Genomic DNA, 20,380 nt, shown 5'->3' on the forward strand with positions numbered 1-20,380 from the left:
TTTTTTGGTTTTTCAAGACAGGGTTTCTCTGTAGCTTTGGAGCCTGTCCTGGAACTAGCTCTTGTAGACCATGCTGGCCTCGAACTCACAGAGATCTACCTGCCTCTGCCTCCCGAGTGCTGGGATTAAAGGTGTGCACCACCACCACTGGGCCGAATTTTGAATTTTTTTTTAAAATTCCAAGATAACCAAAATTGCCCCAGGCAAAATCCTGGTCATTGAGATGAGAAAGACTTGTGAAATGCTTGTGCCCTAGATAATGGATACTTGCCCATATGGTGGGGGGATCATTATTCTAATTAGCAGTCTAGTAAGAAGCCCAATCATCTTTTCAGGGGTGTATAATGGCTTTGTTTATAACGAGTTTTTCAATAATGAGATTTATGAAATTGAAAGAAGAACGCACACCACTCGAATGAATGGGGACCATCACGCTAGGAGACATACATCACAGGGAGAGCCCTGCTCACGGCCTCAGTCACCCACCTGAACCACTGATAGGCTGCATGTCATGTGCATTTCTGAGAACCTTGAGCATCAAATTCTGTGACTGTGGGAGAAATATTGGATTTTAAAAATGTTGCCATTAGAAATTTCTAAGATACAGCGGGTGCGATGGTGCCTGTAATCCCAACCCTAGGGGTGGGGAGCCAGGAAGCAATGAGCTTGAACCCAGCACCCCTCGTAGCATAGTATGTACCACATAATACGGTGTTTCAGAACAACAACAACAACAGGAAAAGGGGATATTTTTAAATAGTGTTTGTATCTGAGACAGTCATAATTTTAGTAATATTTTTTAACATTCTAAACTGGATGTCTCATTTGTTAATGTTCAGTGTAATGATTATATTATAATTAATAATTTTAACCATTCTACTGTAAAATCCTTGAGCCAGATGTGATGGCACACACCTGTCACCCAACTCTTGGAAGGCAGAGGCAGAAAGACTGTGAGGTTGAGGCTAGCCTGGGCTCCATCCACAAAATCTGTCTCAGAAGTCCAAATCCCAGGCTGGGGAGATGACTCAGTGTTTAAAGTCATTACCACGAAAGCCTGATTGATCCACAAAAAAAGCCAGACACTATTGCACGCACATTATAATCCCAATATTCTTTTGGAGAGATGGGGATGAAGACAGAAAAACCTCTGGACTCTCACTGGCCAGCTAGCCTGGGCTATGTACAGTGAAAACCAAGAAGACCTATTCCAACAAGGTGGAAGAGTTAAAACAGTGCCAGGGGTTTTCCTCCATCCTCCACACTTATGCCTTGACATCCGCGTGCCCACATTCCCTCATGCACACAAACAAGCACGCACACACATAGGGAGGATTTGTTAGGATCCCCAAATGAAAAAAAAAAAAAACCTTACAAACATATATTTTGAATTTGAAAGATTTCTTTTAGAAGATAGACAAAAGGTTTTTTGTCTTTCAAAAGAAATTTGAACTCCTGCTGCTGACTGGCTTTTAAAAGACAGTTTCCCTGTGTGTTCCCCAGTGGGAACCCTCTACACCCTGACCCAGAACACCCTCTGGATGGCCTGCCCGGATACCTAGGGAGCTTTCCTTTCTGTATGCAAGCTGTTGTGGGAGAGTCCAGAGGCCTCTTTAAGTCCCTAGACAACATGAGGTAGTGGGGAGAGGCTTACCATTCCCTTCTCCAACCATTTGAATGTCACACCAGGAATGCCCTGTGTGTGTCACGTGTTTAAATTGCTTCCCCTTTCCAGATTCAGGCTTATTTTAAGAGTTTCGACCTTCACAACCCTTTCAGCCTCCGTCAGCACACCTAACAGCTTTCAGTGTGGCTCCTGGAGTGGGGAATGGGAAGGTGGTTGGTCTGTGAGGCCACAGTACATTTTCAGTTGAGAAATGCAACTGGGCATGCGGATGCAAATAGACTTTTGAGTGTACTCAGCACAGAGTGGGTTGGTTTGGGTCAGCTCACACTAAGGGTTAGTCTCCTTCTCTGCTAAGGGTGGGGCAACAAGCATTCCCCTCTCTTGGCTTGCTAGGAATACACCAAGTCTCTAAGAAAGGTATCAGGCTCACTGATACACACTCATCCGTGGCTCCAGCGAGTCCATTTCTATGACGCATAGGCTCTTTTACAATATTAAGTTCCTTTTTCTTTTGAGCCCATTATCAAAGTCCCCATTGTAGTACCTTAAAAATGTATCTGACCCCATTTCATCGTTCTGCATGTTTCAGCAGAGCTCTTGTATTTTGATTTGGCTCAAGGAATATCTTTGACTATGAGAAGGAAAAGACTCCTGGAAATAAGTGTACATTTTTTCATCCTGGTCAGCCATCCCTCCCACGAAGAAGCAGAACTTCCATGCTTGGCCCTGTAAGGTTTTAAACTTAGGAAATGGACTTTATAAAAAACTTGGAGGGCTAGGGATATAACTCAGTCGTAGAACACTTGTCTAGCATGTGCAAGTTCCTAGGTCTAATCTCTATGGCTATAATATATAAATATAGGTAAAAATATAATGTTCAGATATTAGCACATCTTCAAGTGAGATTCACAAGTCTCAATGGAGACTTTTCAAAAATATCTGGGGAGAGGATAGTGATGAAAACCCAACAGTCCAGAGCCACAGTTCCAGCTCTCAAGACTTTTGCCATCATTGTGAAAATCCAAAGAACTCAAGTGTCATTGATTCTCTTGACAGGAAATAATATTGAACAATGGTATGGCCAAAAATCATATCCCCAAGACCAAAAGTAACATGCCTAGAAAACCAAGGTGCCCTCTATAACTTACAGATGGTCATAGCAGGGTACCATAGATCTAAGTCCATTGACTTGGCTTTGAATTCGAGGAGATAAAAGTCAATTCATTTGTGTTTGTGTGTGTGTACAGATTCCTCGGAGTCAAGTTCAAGTCTGTAACTTTCAAAGATTCAGTGTTTAAGTCCTGCACCTTTGACGACGTGACCTCAGTCAACACCTACTTCAGGAACTGCACATTTATTGATACCCTTTTTGAGAACACGGGTAATGTATAGCTTACTCTACTTACAGCGGCAGCAGGGAGCCTTCAAAGGGCCTCTGTCTTGGCAGAAATGTCGTAATCATGTGACATTGGGGCCAGAAGCTTGAGAAGTGGAGATTTAAGTGTGAATGAATGATTTTCCCATAGCAGGTTGAATCAAAAGCAAGCTGGTATTGTTTAGCTTTCTTGGATTTAATATAGAGGCTACCTTCAAAGCTGACAAAATAAGAAAATAGCCTCTGGGGGAATAATTAATTCTTAAAGCAAAGAATTAACCTGTGGGTTTATTTGTTTTGATAATCTTGATTTCACAATTGGTTCTTGCTTAAGTAAACCTGTCTAGCTCTCCGGTTCACAGAGGTGGCAGTGTGTGGCTGTACTCAGTAACTTAGAATGCTTTAGCCCCAAGTGTGAAATCGAGTTCCAGAAACTTCCCAGAAAAATAAAGGAAGTGTACAATCCGGTCTAGGTCATCAGACACTCGCAATCTCAGACGGTTTTCCCAATTCTCGAGGCTTAGAAAAGCTAAATGATATGGTCACAGTAAATGACCTAGTAACCTTATTTACAACTAACCTTGGAGCCCTGGTCCATGTGACAGTAGTGTCCATGCCTTCCCTTTCCTACATGTTTGTCTAGAATCACATACCAACACTGAAGGAAGATGAATGAATGTCTTCCCTGTGAGCAGTCCTGCCTTTTGGCGCTCAGTCAGGAGTCAGTTCTGCCCCACTCCAATAAGAATAAGGCAGAGTGTTGTCTTCTAACCCAATTGACCCCATAAGACCAGCGGTTTTGAGGGAGTGGAGGGTAAACTCAGCAAGGAAGGTGATGGTTTTGACCTGAGCTCCCTTAGCAGAACCTAGCAACATGTAAAATCCTTCTTGGAGAAATAAGTTCAACAATAACAACAGTAAGATGCAAAGAAGGGATGCTGGTGACCTTCCCTGGAGACTGACCTTCATTCTTCTGTGAATTTGTCTTACATAGACCTTAAATTATAAACGCCGCTTCAAGGACTCAAAAGAGAGTCCTATTCCTTCTGTGTGCCTCAGAACCCCTAAAAATGATAGTGATGAGGTAGGTCAGCCTATGTATAATTGAAGACAAATTGTTTTATAATCACATTATATAGGACTTATTACTATTAAAGACTTTGGTCTTTATGTAACATGGTAAATGTAAAGTAATATTGTAAAGGTGTAAGCAAAGGCCAACCATAGGGAATGGAGATAACTTGAAACTTTAGTTAATTCAGTTCCTTATACAACAATGGAGAGCTCCATACTGCTACTTTGTAATGTGAGGTCCCAGACTAGCTCTCATGCTCCAGCAAGGAGACACAAAAAGTCTAGCCAGCCTCATTCAGCCTTGGGATCATCAAGGAGCTGGCAGTACTGTGATTCTATGCTGAACTCTCAGTGGGCTTTCTGCTGCCACCCAGATCTGTCACTTGTGACTGGCAAGAGCTTGATAGATTTTATTTGTTGTTGTTCCTACAGATTTTGAGCCATATAAGTTCATCGACAGTGAATTTCAAAACTGCTCATTTCTTCACAACAAGACGGGATGCCAGATTACTTTTGATGATGACTATAGCGCCTACTGGATTTATTTTGTCAACTTTCTTGGGACGTTGGCAGTGTTGCCAGGCAATATAGTGTCTGCTCTGCTGATGGACAGAATTGGGCGTTTAACCATGCTAGGTGTGTGCATGTATTCCTGGAAAGAAAAATAGCTGCCCCTGTGATCTAGAGAGAACCTGTGTCCCACCTTGTTCCCTGTCCCTTTAGAATGCATGTCCATAGGAAATCCCTTAGACCTTTGTCGTTATGACTGACCTGTAGTAAAAACCATGTCTAGTTACATTTCATATAAGCAACCCCCATGAGTTACAGACTGAAACACTCATTATGTGTAACTAGTGTGTATTTTTCCACTTAAGTAGATGAGTAAGGAATGATGGCCTTTGGTAAATGTCACATTCAAACAGGTGGATACCCTTGAACTTCAGTCCTATTGAGCCCAGTCTACAGCTTCCCCATGGAACTGTCTGCTTGAAAGCACTCCAAGACCCACAGGTCCTTGCTTTACTGGGATGACAGGAAACAGTTGATCTTTTGTCCTCTGTTGGCAGGTGGCTCCATGGTGCTCTCAGGGATCAGCTGCTTCTTCCTGTGGTTTGGCACCAGTGAATCAATGATGATAGGCATGCTGTGTCTGTACAATGGGCTGACCATCTCAGCATGGAATTCTCTCGACGTGGTCACTGTGGAACTGTATCCCACAGACCGGAGGTAGGCTGGCGCGGGACCACTGAAGGGTTGTAAACAGAGAATGCGTGTGATTTCCTGGATGCCCAGACCCGAATAATCACACAGAAACTATGTTAATTACAACACTGATTGGCCAATGGCGTAGGCATATTCCTGACTAGCTCTTACATCTTAAGTTAACTCGTCTCTATTAATCTGTGTATCATCATGTGACTGTGGCCTCCCAGTGAGGTTCTGGGTGTCCTCCTTTGGCAGCTACATGATGTCTTTCTGACTCAGCCTTCTTTCCTCTTCTAGCTCTGCTTGGATTTCCCACCTTGCTATGTTCTGCCCTGTCATAGGCCAAAGTAGCTTCGTTATTAACCAGTGGTAACAACGTATTCATAGTGTAGAGAGAGGAATCCTACTCCAAAAAGTCATTACAGAGATTTGCAAACTGTCTCTCACAAGGCAGTGAAAATCCACAAAATACCTAGCTTATGAACTTATAGATTTTGCTTGTATCTTTTAAAAAGATTCCTAGCAAGAGTTAATGAGACATTACAGAAATGTAATTCTGTCTGTGATTTAACATGTTGGCTAATAATAACATTGAGCTGTAATGTCACAGTGAACATTAGAGTTTAATAGCCTGTCTTGGCCTTCATTTTGGGTACTTATCAGTCTGTGAGGGTCACTGCCTTAGATTTGCAGGTACCTGTACTAGCAACTATAGAGAGGTAGAAGGTGTCTCTCGATCTTCCTAGTCTGTTGGAAGAAAGCCTGATATATTGATAATTATAAGAAGGAGGTTGGAGAGGTGGTTTAATGGGTAAAGCACTTGCTATGCCAAGTGTGAAAGACCTAGAAAGCGCACAAAGAAATCTAAGCACAGTAACACCCATCTGAAATCCCAGTGCTTGAGATGGGAGGGAAAAATGGGAGAATCCCCAGAAACTTACAGGCCAGCCAGCCTGGTGCATGTTGCAGGGAGAAACCTAGATACTCTGTCTCAAACAAGGCGGAAAGAAGGAACACCGCCTGAGGTTGTCCTCTGACTCCACAGTGTACTGTAGCTTACTCATATTTGTGCATACACACACACGCACACACGCACACTTACACTCACACATGGGTGCACACCTTTTTTTTTAAAGATTTATTTATATTTGCATTGGTGTTTTGCCTGCATTTATTTCTATGTGAACATGCCAGATTTCCTGGAACTGGAGTGACAGACAGGTGTGAGCTGTCATGTGGGTGCTGGGAATTGAACCCAGATCCTTTGGAAGAACAACCAGGGCCTTTAACCACTGAGCTATCTCTCCAGCATCCCCCCCACACTCTTTTTAAGAAGAAGGTTTCCCCAGTAGACATGGATACTTTGGGCATCATATCAGAGAGGGCTGGGTAGAACCTCAGCAGCTGACAATTATATTAAGTTTTGCCATTTGGCATGAGCTGGAATATATGCCTTATGCCATCTTTTATTTCATGCAAAATTCCCATGTTTTATCGCCTTGAAAGTCGTCTGCACTGAACTATTCTGTAGCTTTTGAAAAGAAAGGGAGCCCTCCCCGCAAAAGAACTACACTGAGACATTTGCAGTCTTGATTCGTTACTGATCCTATGTCATCCCTCTGACTTCATCCTCTCACTTATTAACCACCCCTAGGCTTATCCTGTACAAAGCAGACTCACGAATCTTTTACTAAGGAACATCTTTACATCTTTCCTGGCTTATAACACCTGTATTGGTGCCCATATGACCAACTTCCTATAGAACATCCCAAACACAAGAACATTGTTATTCATATTCTTAATAATCTCTCAATCATGTTCCTTAGGCATTGAAAATCTACATACAACATCCCCTTGACCCAGCCAACCTATAGTGAATACACTGAGTTTTCCTTCATCAGCATCTCATTATGAAAACTGGACCCACAAAATTGGGCATTAACTCCTACTTTTTAAATCATGCCCTCTTACAAGGTTGTAAGAGACTCCCTCCCATTTGTTTTGCATTGTCTGAGTTTGATGGAATTTTAGATTAAATCAACTGGCCATATAACTCATAGGAAGATACATGATGAGCATTCTCTTGGGGAGGGGCACTGGCTTTAAAAGGAAAAAAGAAAAACTCAAGCATCGGGCAGACCTTTCCTGTGACCAGCCTGCCTCATTGTGTCATTGGAAAGGTGAAAGACCAAATAAAGAGAAGGTGAGCTTGCTGCATATGCTCACTTAGTCCTCCAGGACAGAAGAGGGCAGGAAGGGATTGAATGTACAAGAACTGGGTAAGCCCTGCGTGACGTTTCCTCTCCATGGAGGACAGGTGCTTGTCAGTTACATGCACAGTTACCTGTGTATACATTTACAGTGTGGTCTGGTTGGGTCACTGGGAGGAAAGGACATGGTGGTTGCTGTGTCAGGGAGGGTTTCTTTAAAGAGTAGGAAGATGGGAAGAGCGGGGTAGTCTGAGAAATGCCACCTGAAAAGCCCTGGAAGGCTGTGTAGGCAGGGTTTTCCTGTCCTGCAGCTGCTTCCCAAATAACTGACTCGGAGACTTAATATAAGTTATAAATGCTCCGCCCTTAGCTCAGGCTTGTTACTAACTAGCTCTTACAAGTTAACCCGTTTCCATTAATCTATGTGCTGCCCCGAAGCTCGTGGCTTTCACATCTATCCTATTTTGTGTGTCCGACTTGTTCTCTGTCTGGCTGGCAACTCTTCTGACTGTGCACTTCTTCCCACCATTCTCCGTCTGGCTGTCCCACCTATACTGTTTGCCTGGCTGCCAGCCTGTCAAGTTTTTATTAGCCAATGAGAGTGGTGTATATTCACAGTGTACAGGATTATCCCACAGCAAGGAAGAGAGCTAGCAAAATTCAGCAGAAACTCAGTCACAGAGATGAACCCATTGATCATGCCCTGAGGACAATAAGAGGGGAAAGACAAAATCAGCCTTGGGTTGGGAGTTCATGCTAATGCCCAGAGAGGAGGCAGGAATCTTACTTGCACTCCAAAGAGGAAGATGTAATCTGAAGAAAATGTAGATGAGAAAAAGGAGAAGTCAGAATCCCACATGTTGATGGATACTTAGGAAAAAAGATCAGAAAACTGTATAATTGGTTATATATTCGAATGAGGGAAAGAAGTTGTCAAAGGGAGGCTCCTGTTTCTGCTTGCACAGCTGACCGGAGGTTGTACTGTGTTGAAGCAGGGACACTCTGGAGGAGCAGAGCATTCCGACTGGAGTCAGGGAGATAATGAGTTCCATTAGAGGAGGTTGAATTGCCGTGGCTTCATGGAGCTGTCCATTGGGCATTTGAATATGTACGTGGGAAGCAAAAAGATACCTCAACTGGGGATAGAGCCACTGACAAATTGATCCAACAGACACTTAGGGGATGCATATCATGGGCCAGAGTGGTTTCAGTCACTGGGCTCCAGTAGTGGTCAGACAGCAAGCCTAGGCTTGATGGAGCCTACACTCTGGTTGGGAAAAAGCAATCAATAAACTACTAGGTAAGTAGACATAGAATATCAGCTGGTGCTGAGTGCTGTAGAGAAAAACAAAACTACCCAGGGGCATGGAGGACGATGGGATGGAGGAAGGCTGTAGCTGCAATAGCAGGCTCCAAGGAGATGTAGATCCCGTAAGGTGACATTTGAGTAGGTACTTTGGAAGAGAGCTTTCATGGCACAGGTGACAAGGCCCCAAGAGTATGAGGAGAAGGCATCAGCTAGAGAAGGGGCTGAACTGGACATATCCACATTTGAATGTCCCCATCCTCACCTTCTCTTCTTAATCCCTCTTCTTGTCAAAACTGTGAACTTCTCTCAAGTCCTAAGAGTAGCCATGTGGCATTGTGTGCTCCGGCACTTTTTTTTTTTTTTGGTCAGCATGTCTTTCATCTAGTCAGTGGCTTTCTGCTGCCACCATGTGGCCGGCCATGGCAGAGTTCCTCTGCTCACACTTCCTAGTCCTTCAGCCTTTCCCTCCCTGGAGCTCAGATCAGGAACCACACCTGGGAGATGACGTCATCTGGCCTCACACAGTCCCTGAGCAGGCCTGTCTTCAGAGTACAGATCCGTCCCAGCCTCCTCTTTCCTGTGCTCTCACGTGTGCATAGTTCAGCTATGACCCCGGAAAAGGCTTGAAAGGAAAACCTTGGCAGCTTACATATATTAACCTCTGCTGGTACTGATGGTCGCTGCTGTCAGTCACCCAGGTCTGTGGGATTTTTCTCGATCTCAGTGGGCTAACTCAAACCACCGGCCAGAGTTAAACCCCTGACTCCCTCCCCTCAGGACTGTTCCAGTTCAGACAGGTGTTTTCATTTCATTCCCACAGCCAACAGGTAACCCTCATCCTTACTGACCATGGGTGCCTGTAGGGAAACCATTCAGGCAGCCTGTGCCTCAGTGGGTCTTTCTACTGCAGCATTCTCTCTGTCCCCCCATCCTCTGCTGGTCTATAATGCCCTGTTATTTATTTATTTATTAGATATGAAGGACTCTTTGAGCTACCTAACCAACTTATGCATTCCTGGTTGACTTTTCTCTGCGTGCCGTATCGTCTCAATATATCTGTTTGCATTTTTCCGTATATTTACATTTCGGCATTGATCAGACAAGTCAGGTTCTTTTCGTCTCTGGCAGTTAAACGTAGCATGGGAGAGCGAGCATGGTGGCCTGTGTCTATAATCCCAGCACTAGGGAAACTGAGGCAAGAGGATTGGGACTGCAAATTTTAGGTCATGGGCTGCATACAAATTCCAGGCCAGCTTGAGCTATGCAGCAAAACCCATCTCTGGGGAGCGTGAGGGGATGGGAGCACACACTGCCTTTACCACAGTCTCACTACCACAGCAGAGACCAGCAGATCCTGCTGCGTGGAAATGGGATGGATGAGAAGCAAATGGGGGAAGCAGCCATCGAGCCGGTGCGTGAGCTCTGGGGAGTCACCTCTCTCTGCTCCGGATACTGAACAAGTCCTGGCATGAAAAGGCCACAGACACCATGATGGAGTGACAGCACAACCACCGGCTTGTAAGCTCATCAAGCATGTGTGCTCTAGGACCTGGAGTCACACCAAGAGTACCACGTCACTTGTTTGAGTCTGCTGGACTTAGGAGATGCCTGACTGCCCGTTGTGCTGAGGGCAGGGCATTCTTTCCAATCAGCTGCATGTCTTAAGCCCTGCTCATATCACCAATGAAAACCCATCCTCCCCATGCCAGCGTCTAGAATGATGCACCTACTGCAATTCTTGCCTGCCCACTGACTTCTTTCGATGCTGTGCTGTTCCTCAGTGAACCACACCATTGAGCACATGACAATGGGACATTAGTTTACTGTTTACTATATGATGCTAACTAAAGAATTGGTTTCTTAAGAATAGGACTTTGTCTTCCTCATTCCCTGAATGAAAGAGATACACATCTTGAGTGGTCCATATACCAGAGCTTAGAAGTCAAAGTGGGGGAGGAGCACAAGTTCATGGCCAGCCTAGGTTACATAGACTCTGTCTCAGAAAACAAACAAACAAAACTCATACAAAAAGAGAAGGAAATAAGCTTTGTAAAATTTACCTGGAAATAGACTATAGTGTTCCCCCATGCCTGAGGCCAAGCTCCCTCACTTCTGAAGTAAGCCACTTACACCAGTTTGGTTGACTTTCTCCACTGACCCCTCAGTGTCGCTGTTCCACTGATGCCACTGTCCTTGATCTCTGCATCTGTGGTTGTCAGCTTCCTCCCTCACACAGGGGATGCGTTCCTGCTCTTGCCACTGCACCGGCCGTGTCCTAGTTAGGGTTTCTATTGCTGTGAAGAGACACCATGACCACAGCAACTCTTATAAAGCAAAATATCTAACTGGGAAGGTTTGCTTGCAGGTCAGAGGTTTAGCCATTATCCTTATGATGGGGAGCACGGCCTCCCTAGGCCTTCATTCAGAGACACTGTTGACACATGCCTGGCCTCAACAACTTTCCTAAATCACAGAGGCAAATTCCATAGCCCCTTTCTTCTTTTACTCCCAAGTCCAAACCACAGGGTCGAAGGTGCCAAGGTCTCGTGCTTGCTGAAGCTGGAGCGTGGCTCCCTTGTCCAGTTATCTCCACCCGCTTTGTGTTTTCAATAGTTTTCTTCACTGCTTGAGCTTGGCTGTCCTGCTTGCTCTGTGGACCAGGCTGGCCTTGAACGCAGAGATCTTTCAATTAAATCTTCACCAGCTTTCTGTTTTTGAAGATTTCCTTCATTGCCTTAGCTTGTCTCTTTTGGGACTTGCTCTGTAGACCAGGGTGACCTCAGATTCAGAGATCTGTTAGTCTGTGCCTTCTAAGTCCTGGGATTAAAGGCCACGCCTGGCTCTAAGATTTTCTTTAATTCCTTTTCACAAGTTGGAAATTTAGCTGAGTAGGATTTTGCCCTAAGGTCACCACTCCCTTCATTCCCTTTCTTTCTTTCTTTCTTCCTTCCTTTCTTTCTTCCTTCCTTCCTTCCTTCCTTCCTTTCTTTCTTTCTCTTTCTTTTTTAACATTTATTTATTCCGTATACAGTGTTCTGCCTGCATGAATGCCTTCACTCCAGAAGAGGGCACCAGATCTCATTACAGATGGCTGTGCTGGAAATTGAACTCAGGACTTCTGGAAAGCAACCAATGCTCTTAACCTCTGAGCCATATCTCCAGCCCCTTATTCCATTTTTTAATCTGTTTATCTCCTTGAACACAGGACTTAGCTTCCTTCCACTTTCTGGTGCTCCTCAAATTTTACATTTTCTTTCTCCTTTTCATTATATATCTTAATTAGAGTTAACACTAATAACCATATGGCAGAGTCTTACTAGGTTGTTTTGAGATCTCTTCTGCCAATAAAATTAATCGAAAACACTTCACTTTTGCCTGAGGCAAACTCTTCAGACAGGGACAAAAGATAGCCACATTGCTCACTGAAGTATGACAAGAATGATCTCCAGGCCACATATTAACATTCTTCTCCTCTGAAGCCTCTTGAGCCAGGCCCCCCACAGTTCAAATCACTCTCCGCATCATTGATACTCCATGTTCCTTCTAGGATGGCCTGTTAAGCCGTGCTTAAAGCATTCAACCGCTCTTCTTTTCCACAGTCCCAAGGTTCATACACCTTCAAACAAAAGTTAGGTAGGCTCCATCACAGCAGTACCCCAGTCCTGGTACCAACTTCTGTCTTAGGGTTTCTGTTGCTGTGAAAACTCTTATAAAGGAAATCATTCTATTGGGAAGGCTCTCTCAGAGTTCGGAGGTTTAGGTCCATTGCCTTCATGATGGAAAATAAGGCAGCATGCAGTCAGACATGGTGCTGGAGAGGTAGCTGAGAGTCCTACATCGTGCAGGCAACAGGAAGTGGTCTGAGTCACTGGGCGGTATCTTGAGCATACATGAAACCGCAAAGCTTGCCTCCACAATGACACACTTCCTCCAACAAGACCACGCCTCTGAATAGTGCCACTCCCTTTAGAGCCATTTTCTTTCAAACTACCACTATATGTGGAGGAAAGAAAGATCTTCAGCACCCAGGTGCAGGTTTTGTTAGAAATCAGTTGAACAATGGGGACAGGTCCCGTTGCCTTACAGGGCCTTGTTTTTCTTATCTGTGACCTGGACAGCAAATGAGGTGCTGGGCTGAGTATTTCACATGTTAACTTTACCCAGTGTTCTGCAAGAGTAAGTCTTCCTACCTCATCCTCAGAGGAGAGAATGAGACCCAGACATGAAAGTAACTTGTCCAGGGTACCTTAGTCTCGACCCCAGATGTCATATTCAGGAGTGCCATTTCAAGACAGGTGACAGGCGTAGGTCCCTGCCCTCTCAGGAGGGACAGGTCTCAAAGGCACAGATCTGGGGTCTGTGTGCGGGAAGCTTTCCTGGAGCCAGCAGGGTTGGTGGCACATGCCTGTAGTCCCAGGACTTGGAAGACTGAAATCGGAGGTTGAAAGCTGAGAACTGCTGAGGCTACAGAGTGAGTTCAAGGTCAGTCTGGATGATTTAGTGATCAGAACAATAGCAGCAGCAACAACAACAAAACCCTCAAATCCAAAGCAAAACAAAACAAACCAGAAATCCGTGGGTTGCTAGGCTGCACAGCAGCGTGAGTGGCTCTTGACCTCGGATGAACCTCCATTTGCTACCCAGCATTCTTGGTCATTCTGCTCTTCCTCCCCCTGGCCCAGGCCCACACTTCCTAGCCAGGTTTATCGGATGCAGTGATAAGACACAAAGGCTCTCATTATTTCCTAGGTTTCACGGTAATATTTTATTTCGGCAGGTGCAAGCAACAAGAAGCCTCTTGAGTTGGGAGGGACTTTGGAAGGAGATGGACAGCCACCTTGAGCCTAGGGAGTCTGCTCAGCCCACAGCTTATGGGGAACTTTCTCTTCCACCTGAGGGAGTGAGGAAAACAGGTTGAGGGGGGTTCAGGCTGACATGTAGCCTCATTGAGGAAGATGCTACCTGTCTCAGTAAGACACATATTCTCCATAAAATATCAGAAAGCAGAGCAAGGACAAGTATGTAGTTCAGCAGTAGAGTCCTGACTCACATGTACCAGAGTTTAATCTCCACCACTCATACAGAAACAAAGAAGAAGCAACTGAACCTAGCCTCCTGACTTGAGAATACAGACTGATGATTTTCTCTGCGAGAAACAATACACAAACATCGTCCAACTAATACCCATTGAAATGTCCAAAATTGCCCATTTGAATGCTTCAAAAATCTACTTCTAACATACTTGGAAGCATTCAGGAAATTGTTCATTCTCCAAGTATCACAGGCGTCCTCGTGCCCTTGAGAAGGGTTCACAATGAGCAGCTGCAAGGGCTGTGCAGCCCCCGCCAGATGCAGCTAGCCTAGCCCAGCTAACTCTGTGTCGTGAAATGCCCAGGGTTGTAGCAGGCAAGTGTGAGAGAGCAGTGGGTAGGCAGAAGCCTCAAGAAAGCAACCCTGAGGAGCTAGGAGAGAGCAGACACTGAGTTAGGGAGAAGCTGGCTGTGCATGGTAGAATAAGCTAGTTATGATATGTGGAAAGCAGGCTGAATGGCAACAGGAGCCGGTGTGATATCTTCTGGCTTGGAGTCCTCAAACTCTGAAGCTGTGGCAGGTTTGCTGCAGGATAGCCTGTGCTACAGAGAGAGCGAGAGAGACCTTGTCTCAAAAAAACCAAACCAAACCAAACCAAACAAACAAAACAAAGTGGGAAGGTTGGAAGGCTCTGGTGGGGGCGATCACAATACACTGTAGCACAGGCTACCCTAACCAGGAGGAGCCCTTTCCTCTCAGTTCTCACTCATCTCTCCCCTCTCATAGACACGAGCTCCCAGTCTTCACTAAGCAGCATCCCCAGCGCTTTTCCTGGCAGCTCTATACTGCCTGGTGCTCCCTAGAGAACACAAAGTCTGCTGTGTATCTGAGAGTGTTAGCTGCAGAATCATCGGTGTTACCCCACACTTGAAAGCCTCCCTAGCCAAAGGCACAGAGAGAGAAATGATGGTTACGTGCTACATTCAAACACAAACAACATGAGACAAAGCCTCATACCAGTGACTTTTAAAAAGGAAGATCAATTGTATAAAAGCTTTGTCTGTGATAATTTGTATGGCTGGAAACAGGGCAAAGGGAGAGAAAAAATGATTTGCTGGCAAAGGGGAGGAGCGATGCATGTTTTCTTTCATAGTTAGTTTCCTTTATTGTTTAATAGTACATCTAAGTCATTTTTCAAATGTAAACATCCCTGGGAAAGTAACAATGTTCTCAGTCCTGGACACACCTTGTGGTCATAGAATTTCTGAAAAGTACCAGTGCCTAAACCCCAAGGGAGCAATAAAATCAGAACCCCTGCGAGTGTAGCCTTTGTCGTTGTAGTTGTGTTTTGTTTTATGTTTCTGCTTTGAAATAGGAAATCACTTATGTAGCTCAGGCTGGTCCTGCATTTGTTGTGTAGCCCAGGCTGCCCTAATCTTGCAGTTCCTCTGCCTCTGCTTCCCTTGTGCTGGGCTTATAGCCTTGTGCTGGGCTTATAGGCATGTGCCACCACATCCTGGTGGCATGGCTGTTTGAAAAGCTCCAAAGTACGCTCAAGTTTAAATGGTATCAGGGAGTGGAGAGTTCATACCTGACCACATACCTTACGTCAGTCAGTCGGCCATCCTAACCCTAGGTTGGCAACAGCTGTGTACAAAGGCAGGAAACATGAGCTTAGGGCTGGAGAGAGATAGCCCATTTGACATTAAAGAAGTCTTTGGGGGTGTGGTAAGGTGGACTGAATAGGTACCACGAGATAAAGCAAATGAGGGGTGTGAGAAAGAGAGTCCCCTGTCCTCATGTCCTCCTTCACCGGAAGACCTCCAGCTGTCCCAGCGAGGCTGGCCTTGTTCTCGTGCATCCCTTCCGGGACATCTCCCCTGTTTGCACCCACCCCAAGTCAGACATTCCTCACCGTCTGCCTGGGCCCTTATGCCAATGGCATTTTTTAAAGTTTGTACATGGTGTGTGTGTGTTGTCACCATCTGTCCTCACCGGCTTCAGCAAAAAGGGAGCCTTCAGTTCTGTGCTCAGAGCCACATAGGACAGTGCTTGGCATGTAAGAGATGCTCAGTTGCTTGATACCTGGCATGATGATGCACACCTGTGATCTCGGCACTCAAAGACAAAAGCAGGAAGATGGAGAGTTCAAGACTAGCCTTGTACATAGACAAATGAAATAAAGAAGTACTTAATGAGTGATATTAAATTAATAAAAATAAATGCATAGGAGAATATGTACATAGGTGTGTGTGTGCGTGCACCTAAGATAAATTGCTTAACAAATACTCCAGGGTGTTTAGGCCAGTTAGCATTATAGTTTGTGAAATCGAGCAGGTTCAGTGTCAAAATAGCTCTGGCATTGACCTGGGAAACTAGCCCTTGTTCACAGTATTGTTTCTGACACAAATGAAATCCTTGTGTGTTTTCAGATGAATGCTTACATCAAAATGTAGCCTTGATTTAAGCACAGCCTGTACTTTCCCAGATGCCCCATGCTGAGTCTTGAATATTCTTTTTATAACGTCTATGGATCATTTCCCTGGACTGGCAGGAAAAAGCTCAGCCTAGAAGGCTTCCCTTTCCCTTTTAGCCGGTGACATCTGTGAACAGAGCCTGCACTCCACTATCCCAGACCTTGGCGGAGTGCATCAATTACTTTTTCCCTGGTAATTTCATCAGTAGGTGGGGCGGGCGTTTAGCATGTTAAAACCAGGGCTAACCCTGGAACCTGAAGCATGCTAGACGTGGCCCGAAGTCCTGCAGTCCTTCACTGTCTTCCTTTCATCTGAAACATAAGCAGCCCTCTGCACCAAAGCACGAAGAAAGGAGCTGACTGTTAGCACAGTGCTAGTCCCCCTCCGTCCACAATGGAGCCACAATCTCCTCAATTAAGACACAGAATGGGGCTGGAGAGATGGCTCAGCAGTAAGAGCACCAGCTGCTCTTCCAGAGAACCCGGCTTTGATTCCTAGGGCCCAACACATAGTTTACAATGGCCTTAACTCTAGTTCCAAAGGTTTAGACACGCTCTCCTGGCTTCCTTGTTGCATCCAAGTGTCCATACATTATAAAATAATACAATAAAATTTAGCTAAATGAATCATAAAGCAATGTAGATAAACTAGAACCCACTCGATGGTGAAATCCTCCAAAGAAGCAGCCACGTTTCTCCTTGGGGGAGAGCACCTGGATAGAATGGGGAATGTGGTTAGCGTAGGGAAAGGATTTATGTGTTAAAGATGTGTGCAAGCAGTAAAAGGGAACCAGTTCTGGCAGGAAAGAAGTGCAGAGGGCAGGGCTTAGAGAAGGAGAGAGTTCTCTCTCTGCTTTTGATGCTTGCTGGGTCAGAAGAGGCAGAAAAACATCTTGGTTTGAGAAAGAATCCGGGGGCCAATCTGCTGCTAAGAAGTCAAGCAGAGCTCCTTGAGCTTCAAGTCCTTCGCCCTCAAGGGACGTCGTAAGCGTGAGATGTCAGGCAGAAGCAATGCCCTTGCTTTAGGGAGAAGCAGAGATGAAATGAGTGGAAGCTGTACTGCAGAGATAACCCCTAGGAAGACTTGCTTTGGGGACGGTTTTCCTGACACAGCTGGGCCTCGGATGCATCAAGCATCCTAGTCTCCAGCTGCAGATAGCTGAAGGAATAATTTATGCTCCCAGAGAAGGGCAGGCACGATTTCTTGAATGCTGACACTGAATTTTCTCCTGAAGCATTGCCTCGGCTAGGGGAACGAAGATGGAGATTGTTAGGAAATAAGGATTTGATCATCTCCACTAGAACCCTTGGGGACCAGATGCTCCCAGTGCCAAAATCATCCCTGCCACCCATCTCCGGAAGTCATCCGGTTCCCAATTCCAGTTACAGTGATGTGAAGGGACAGCCCTCTGCATTTTATACCCTGTTTTGGGTCACAGCAGAGGGTCATGGCTTGGTGATACATGGTTCCTCTAGTCTAGAAGTAAATCCTACATGGGTCATTCTGAAGCTTTGGTGTCCAAGACTTCATCATGGCAGGGGGATGTTTTCCTTTTTCTTATCAGCGTCACACACATTCTAGCTGTTTTCCCTGGCAGGATGTACTTTATCTGAACAGCAGGAGATGAATGTGACAGTTCATGACAGTTTGTCAAACAAGGACCAAGACGAGCCGGGGCTTGGGGGGCTTGGGAGGGAGCAGGATGAACAGGTGACACTCAGATTTTTAGGGCAATAGAACCAGTCTTCTGAGTGCTGCCATACTGTGTGGCAAAGGTCATCATCTATTTGTCAATCCCTATAGGAGAACCAACACCCAGAGTGAGTCGGGTGTTGATGGTGAGCCTCCATTAAAGATGACGTTAGTTAATGCTAGTCCATCAAGGCACCTGGATAGAATGGGGACCTGGCTTCTGAAAGGACCGTGTTTGTATTGGATAAGAACTGCTGTGTTAACAATGTGTCTAAGCAATGACTGAGAACAGGTCTGGCTGGAGAGGCATGCAGAGGGTGGTGTTAGCAGAGAGGCAGCACACCATATCCCTCTTCCTTTTGGGTGATGGCCGGGTGAGAAAAGACAGGAAACCCTTGTTCTCTCTACACCTGTACTTTAGGTCAGGTGGGCATTGAGCATGCAGGAGTCCTCTCTTCTTATTTTGGACGTGTTTTTGTTGCTTGCTGCTCCTTTTTAGATGTGTGTGAGCCAGCAAACTCATTGGTAAAGTACCTTAGCACCCAGTCTGGGCTCCTGAGCTCAGGAGTGAAGGGATTAGGGATATGGGTTTCTTTTCAGGGGAGGAGCAGGTGACTGGCTCCATAGGAGCCGCAATCCACTTTTCAGGTTCTGAAAACACACACTGAAGAAAATCTCACGGCTGTATGTGCTATGGTGAGTGGTTGTCAAAGGAAGCCCCACACTTACAGACTGACAAATTGGTCACAGGCACACAGTCTATACCAACCACTTCATTCTGCAGTACATAAGGCTCAGCTTCCTCTGTGGGTTAAAAGGAAAAGAATCCTAAAATTGCTGTACATTTAGTCTGCTTCTAATAACTGCCAACACTCAGTGAGAGGCCAAAACACAAGGAACCGGTAGAATGTCAGAGGGAAACTCACATGCTCTCAATGTCAGCGGGAGACAAAATCACCAGCAGAATTCAAGTTTCCTGCCTAGGACACAGAAAACCACCCAACACATGAATACTAAACAGATGAAGATTTTTGTATTCCAAAGAGTATACATGTCAGGAGTGAGGGTGGAGCTAGGTGATTGATAGGACTGGCTTAGTGGGTCTGAGGCACTGGGTTCAATTCCCAGAGGGAGAAAGGGGAGAAAGAATTGAGAAAAGGTGGGGGGGGGGGCGGGGGGAAAGGGACAGAATGAGAAGAGAGAAGAGGGAAAACCTTATGTGCCTGAGTGTCTTAAATGCTAACAAAAACCAGACAAGATCTTAAGGTCCACAGCAATCTCTGTAGCATTTCCTCAGATCTGTCTCCACAGAGAATTCTGATGAAAACATGAATGTGTGTGTGTGTGTGTGTGTGAGAGAGAGAGAGAGAGAGAGAGAGAGAGAGAGAGAGAGAGAGAGAGAGAGAGAGAGATGTAGGGGATGTGCGTGTGTTATGTTCAAGTCCGTAGACACACGGAGGACATTGGGTGTCACCTTTCTTCATACTCCCCTGCTTTCTTTCTTTCCTTTTTTATTTTTGACTTTTGGACGCAGGGGCTATGATTGAACCAGAAGCTCACCATTTTGGCTAGGCTGGCCAGAGAGTTCCTACATCTGCCTTTCTTTCTCTGCCCGCCCTCCACATTAGCTTACCATGGACATGACTAATGGGAAAGCCAGTGTGCTCATAGTTTTCAGGTTGGAAGGCACCTGGGATTTCAAACTCCTGGATGAAAGGTGTTCAACTAGGAATGTCCACACACATATTCCAGACTCTCATCTGAAACAGTTAGGGTCCCATCCACGCCACATTAGGGATGCTTAGACTGTCTTTGCGTTCTTCCTGCTACCAACAGCATTAGGGATGAAAGTCTGGCACTTCTCCTTCTTGGTACCTCAGAGAGGAGAACACACCTCCATTATTCCTGAAAATTCAATTGACTTAATTGTTTAAAAAATCTAGCTCATTATACTGACCTGGCAGCAAATACTTAGAATCCCAATTCTCAGGAGGCTCAGACAGGAGGATTACAGGTTCAACAGTAACTGATTCCCACAGGTCTCTGATGGCCACATGTACTTCATGGTAAGCCTGCCCTGCTCATCTTAACACACGTGAACATACACACTACATGAATGAATGAAAGATAAATGAGTATAAAAAATAAAATCTAGCTGGGCGGTGGTGGCGCACGCCTTTAATCCCAGCACTCGGGAGGCAGAGGCAGGCGGATCTCTGTGAGTTCGAGACCAGCCTGGTCTACAAGAGCTAGTTCCAGGACCGGCTCCAAAACCACAGAGAAACCCTGTCTTGAAAAACAAAAATAAATAAATAAAAATAAAAATAAATAAATAAAATCTAGAATATTCATTTAGAAAACTAATAGGACAAAATTGGG

The 20,380-nt window shown here is 45.3% G+C and overlaps 1 protein-coding gene across 2 annotated transcripts in view; it reads left to right on the forward strand.

The window, feature by feature from the left end:
• Nucleotides 1–20,380, forward strand: part of Sv2c (synaptic vesicle glycoprotein 2C) — a 188,261-nt gene that overhangs the window by 159,810 nt on the left and 8,071 nt on the right. For both annotated transcript variants that reach the window (XM_005356459.3, XM_026783699.1), the window contains exons 10-12: nucleotides 2,875–3,008; nucleotides 4,509–4,712; nucleotides 5,144–5,303. In XM_005356459.3, the coding sequence (XP_005356516.1) occupies nucleotides 2,875–3,008; nucleotides 4,509–4,712; nucleotides 5,144–5,303 (498 nt within the window). The remainder of the gene's footprint in view (nucleotides 1–2,874; nucleotides 3,009–4,508; nucleotides 4,713–5,143; nucleotides 5,304–20,380) is intronic.

This window comes from Microtus ochrogaster, chromosome 19 (assembly GCF_000317375.1).
Source record: "Microtus ochrogaster isolate Prairie Vole_2 chromosome 19, MicOch1.0, whole genome shotgun sequence".
Classification (NCBI taxonomy): Eukaryota; Metazoa; Chordata; class Mammalia; order Rodentia; family Cricetidae; genus Microtus; species Microtus ochrogaster.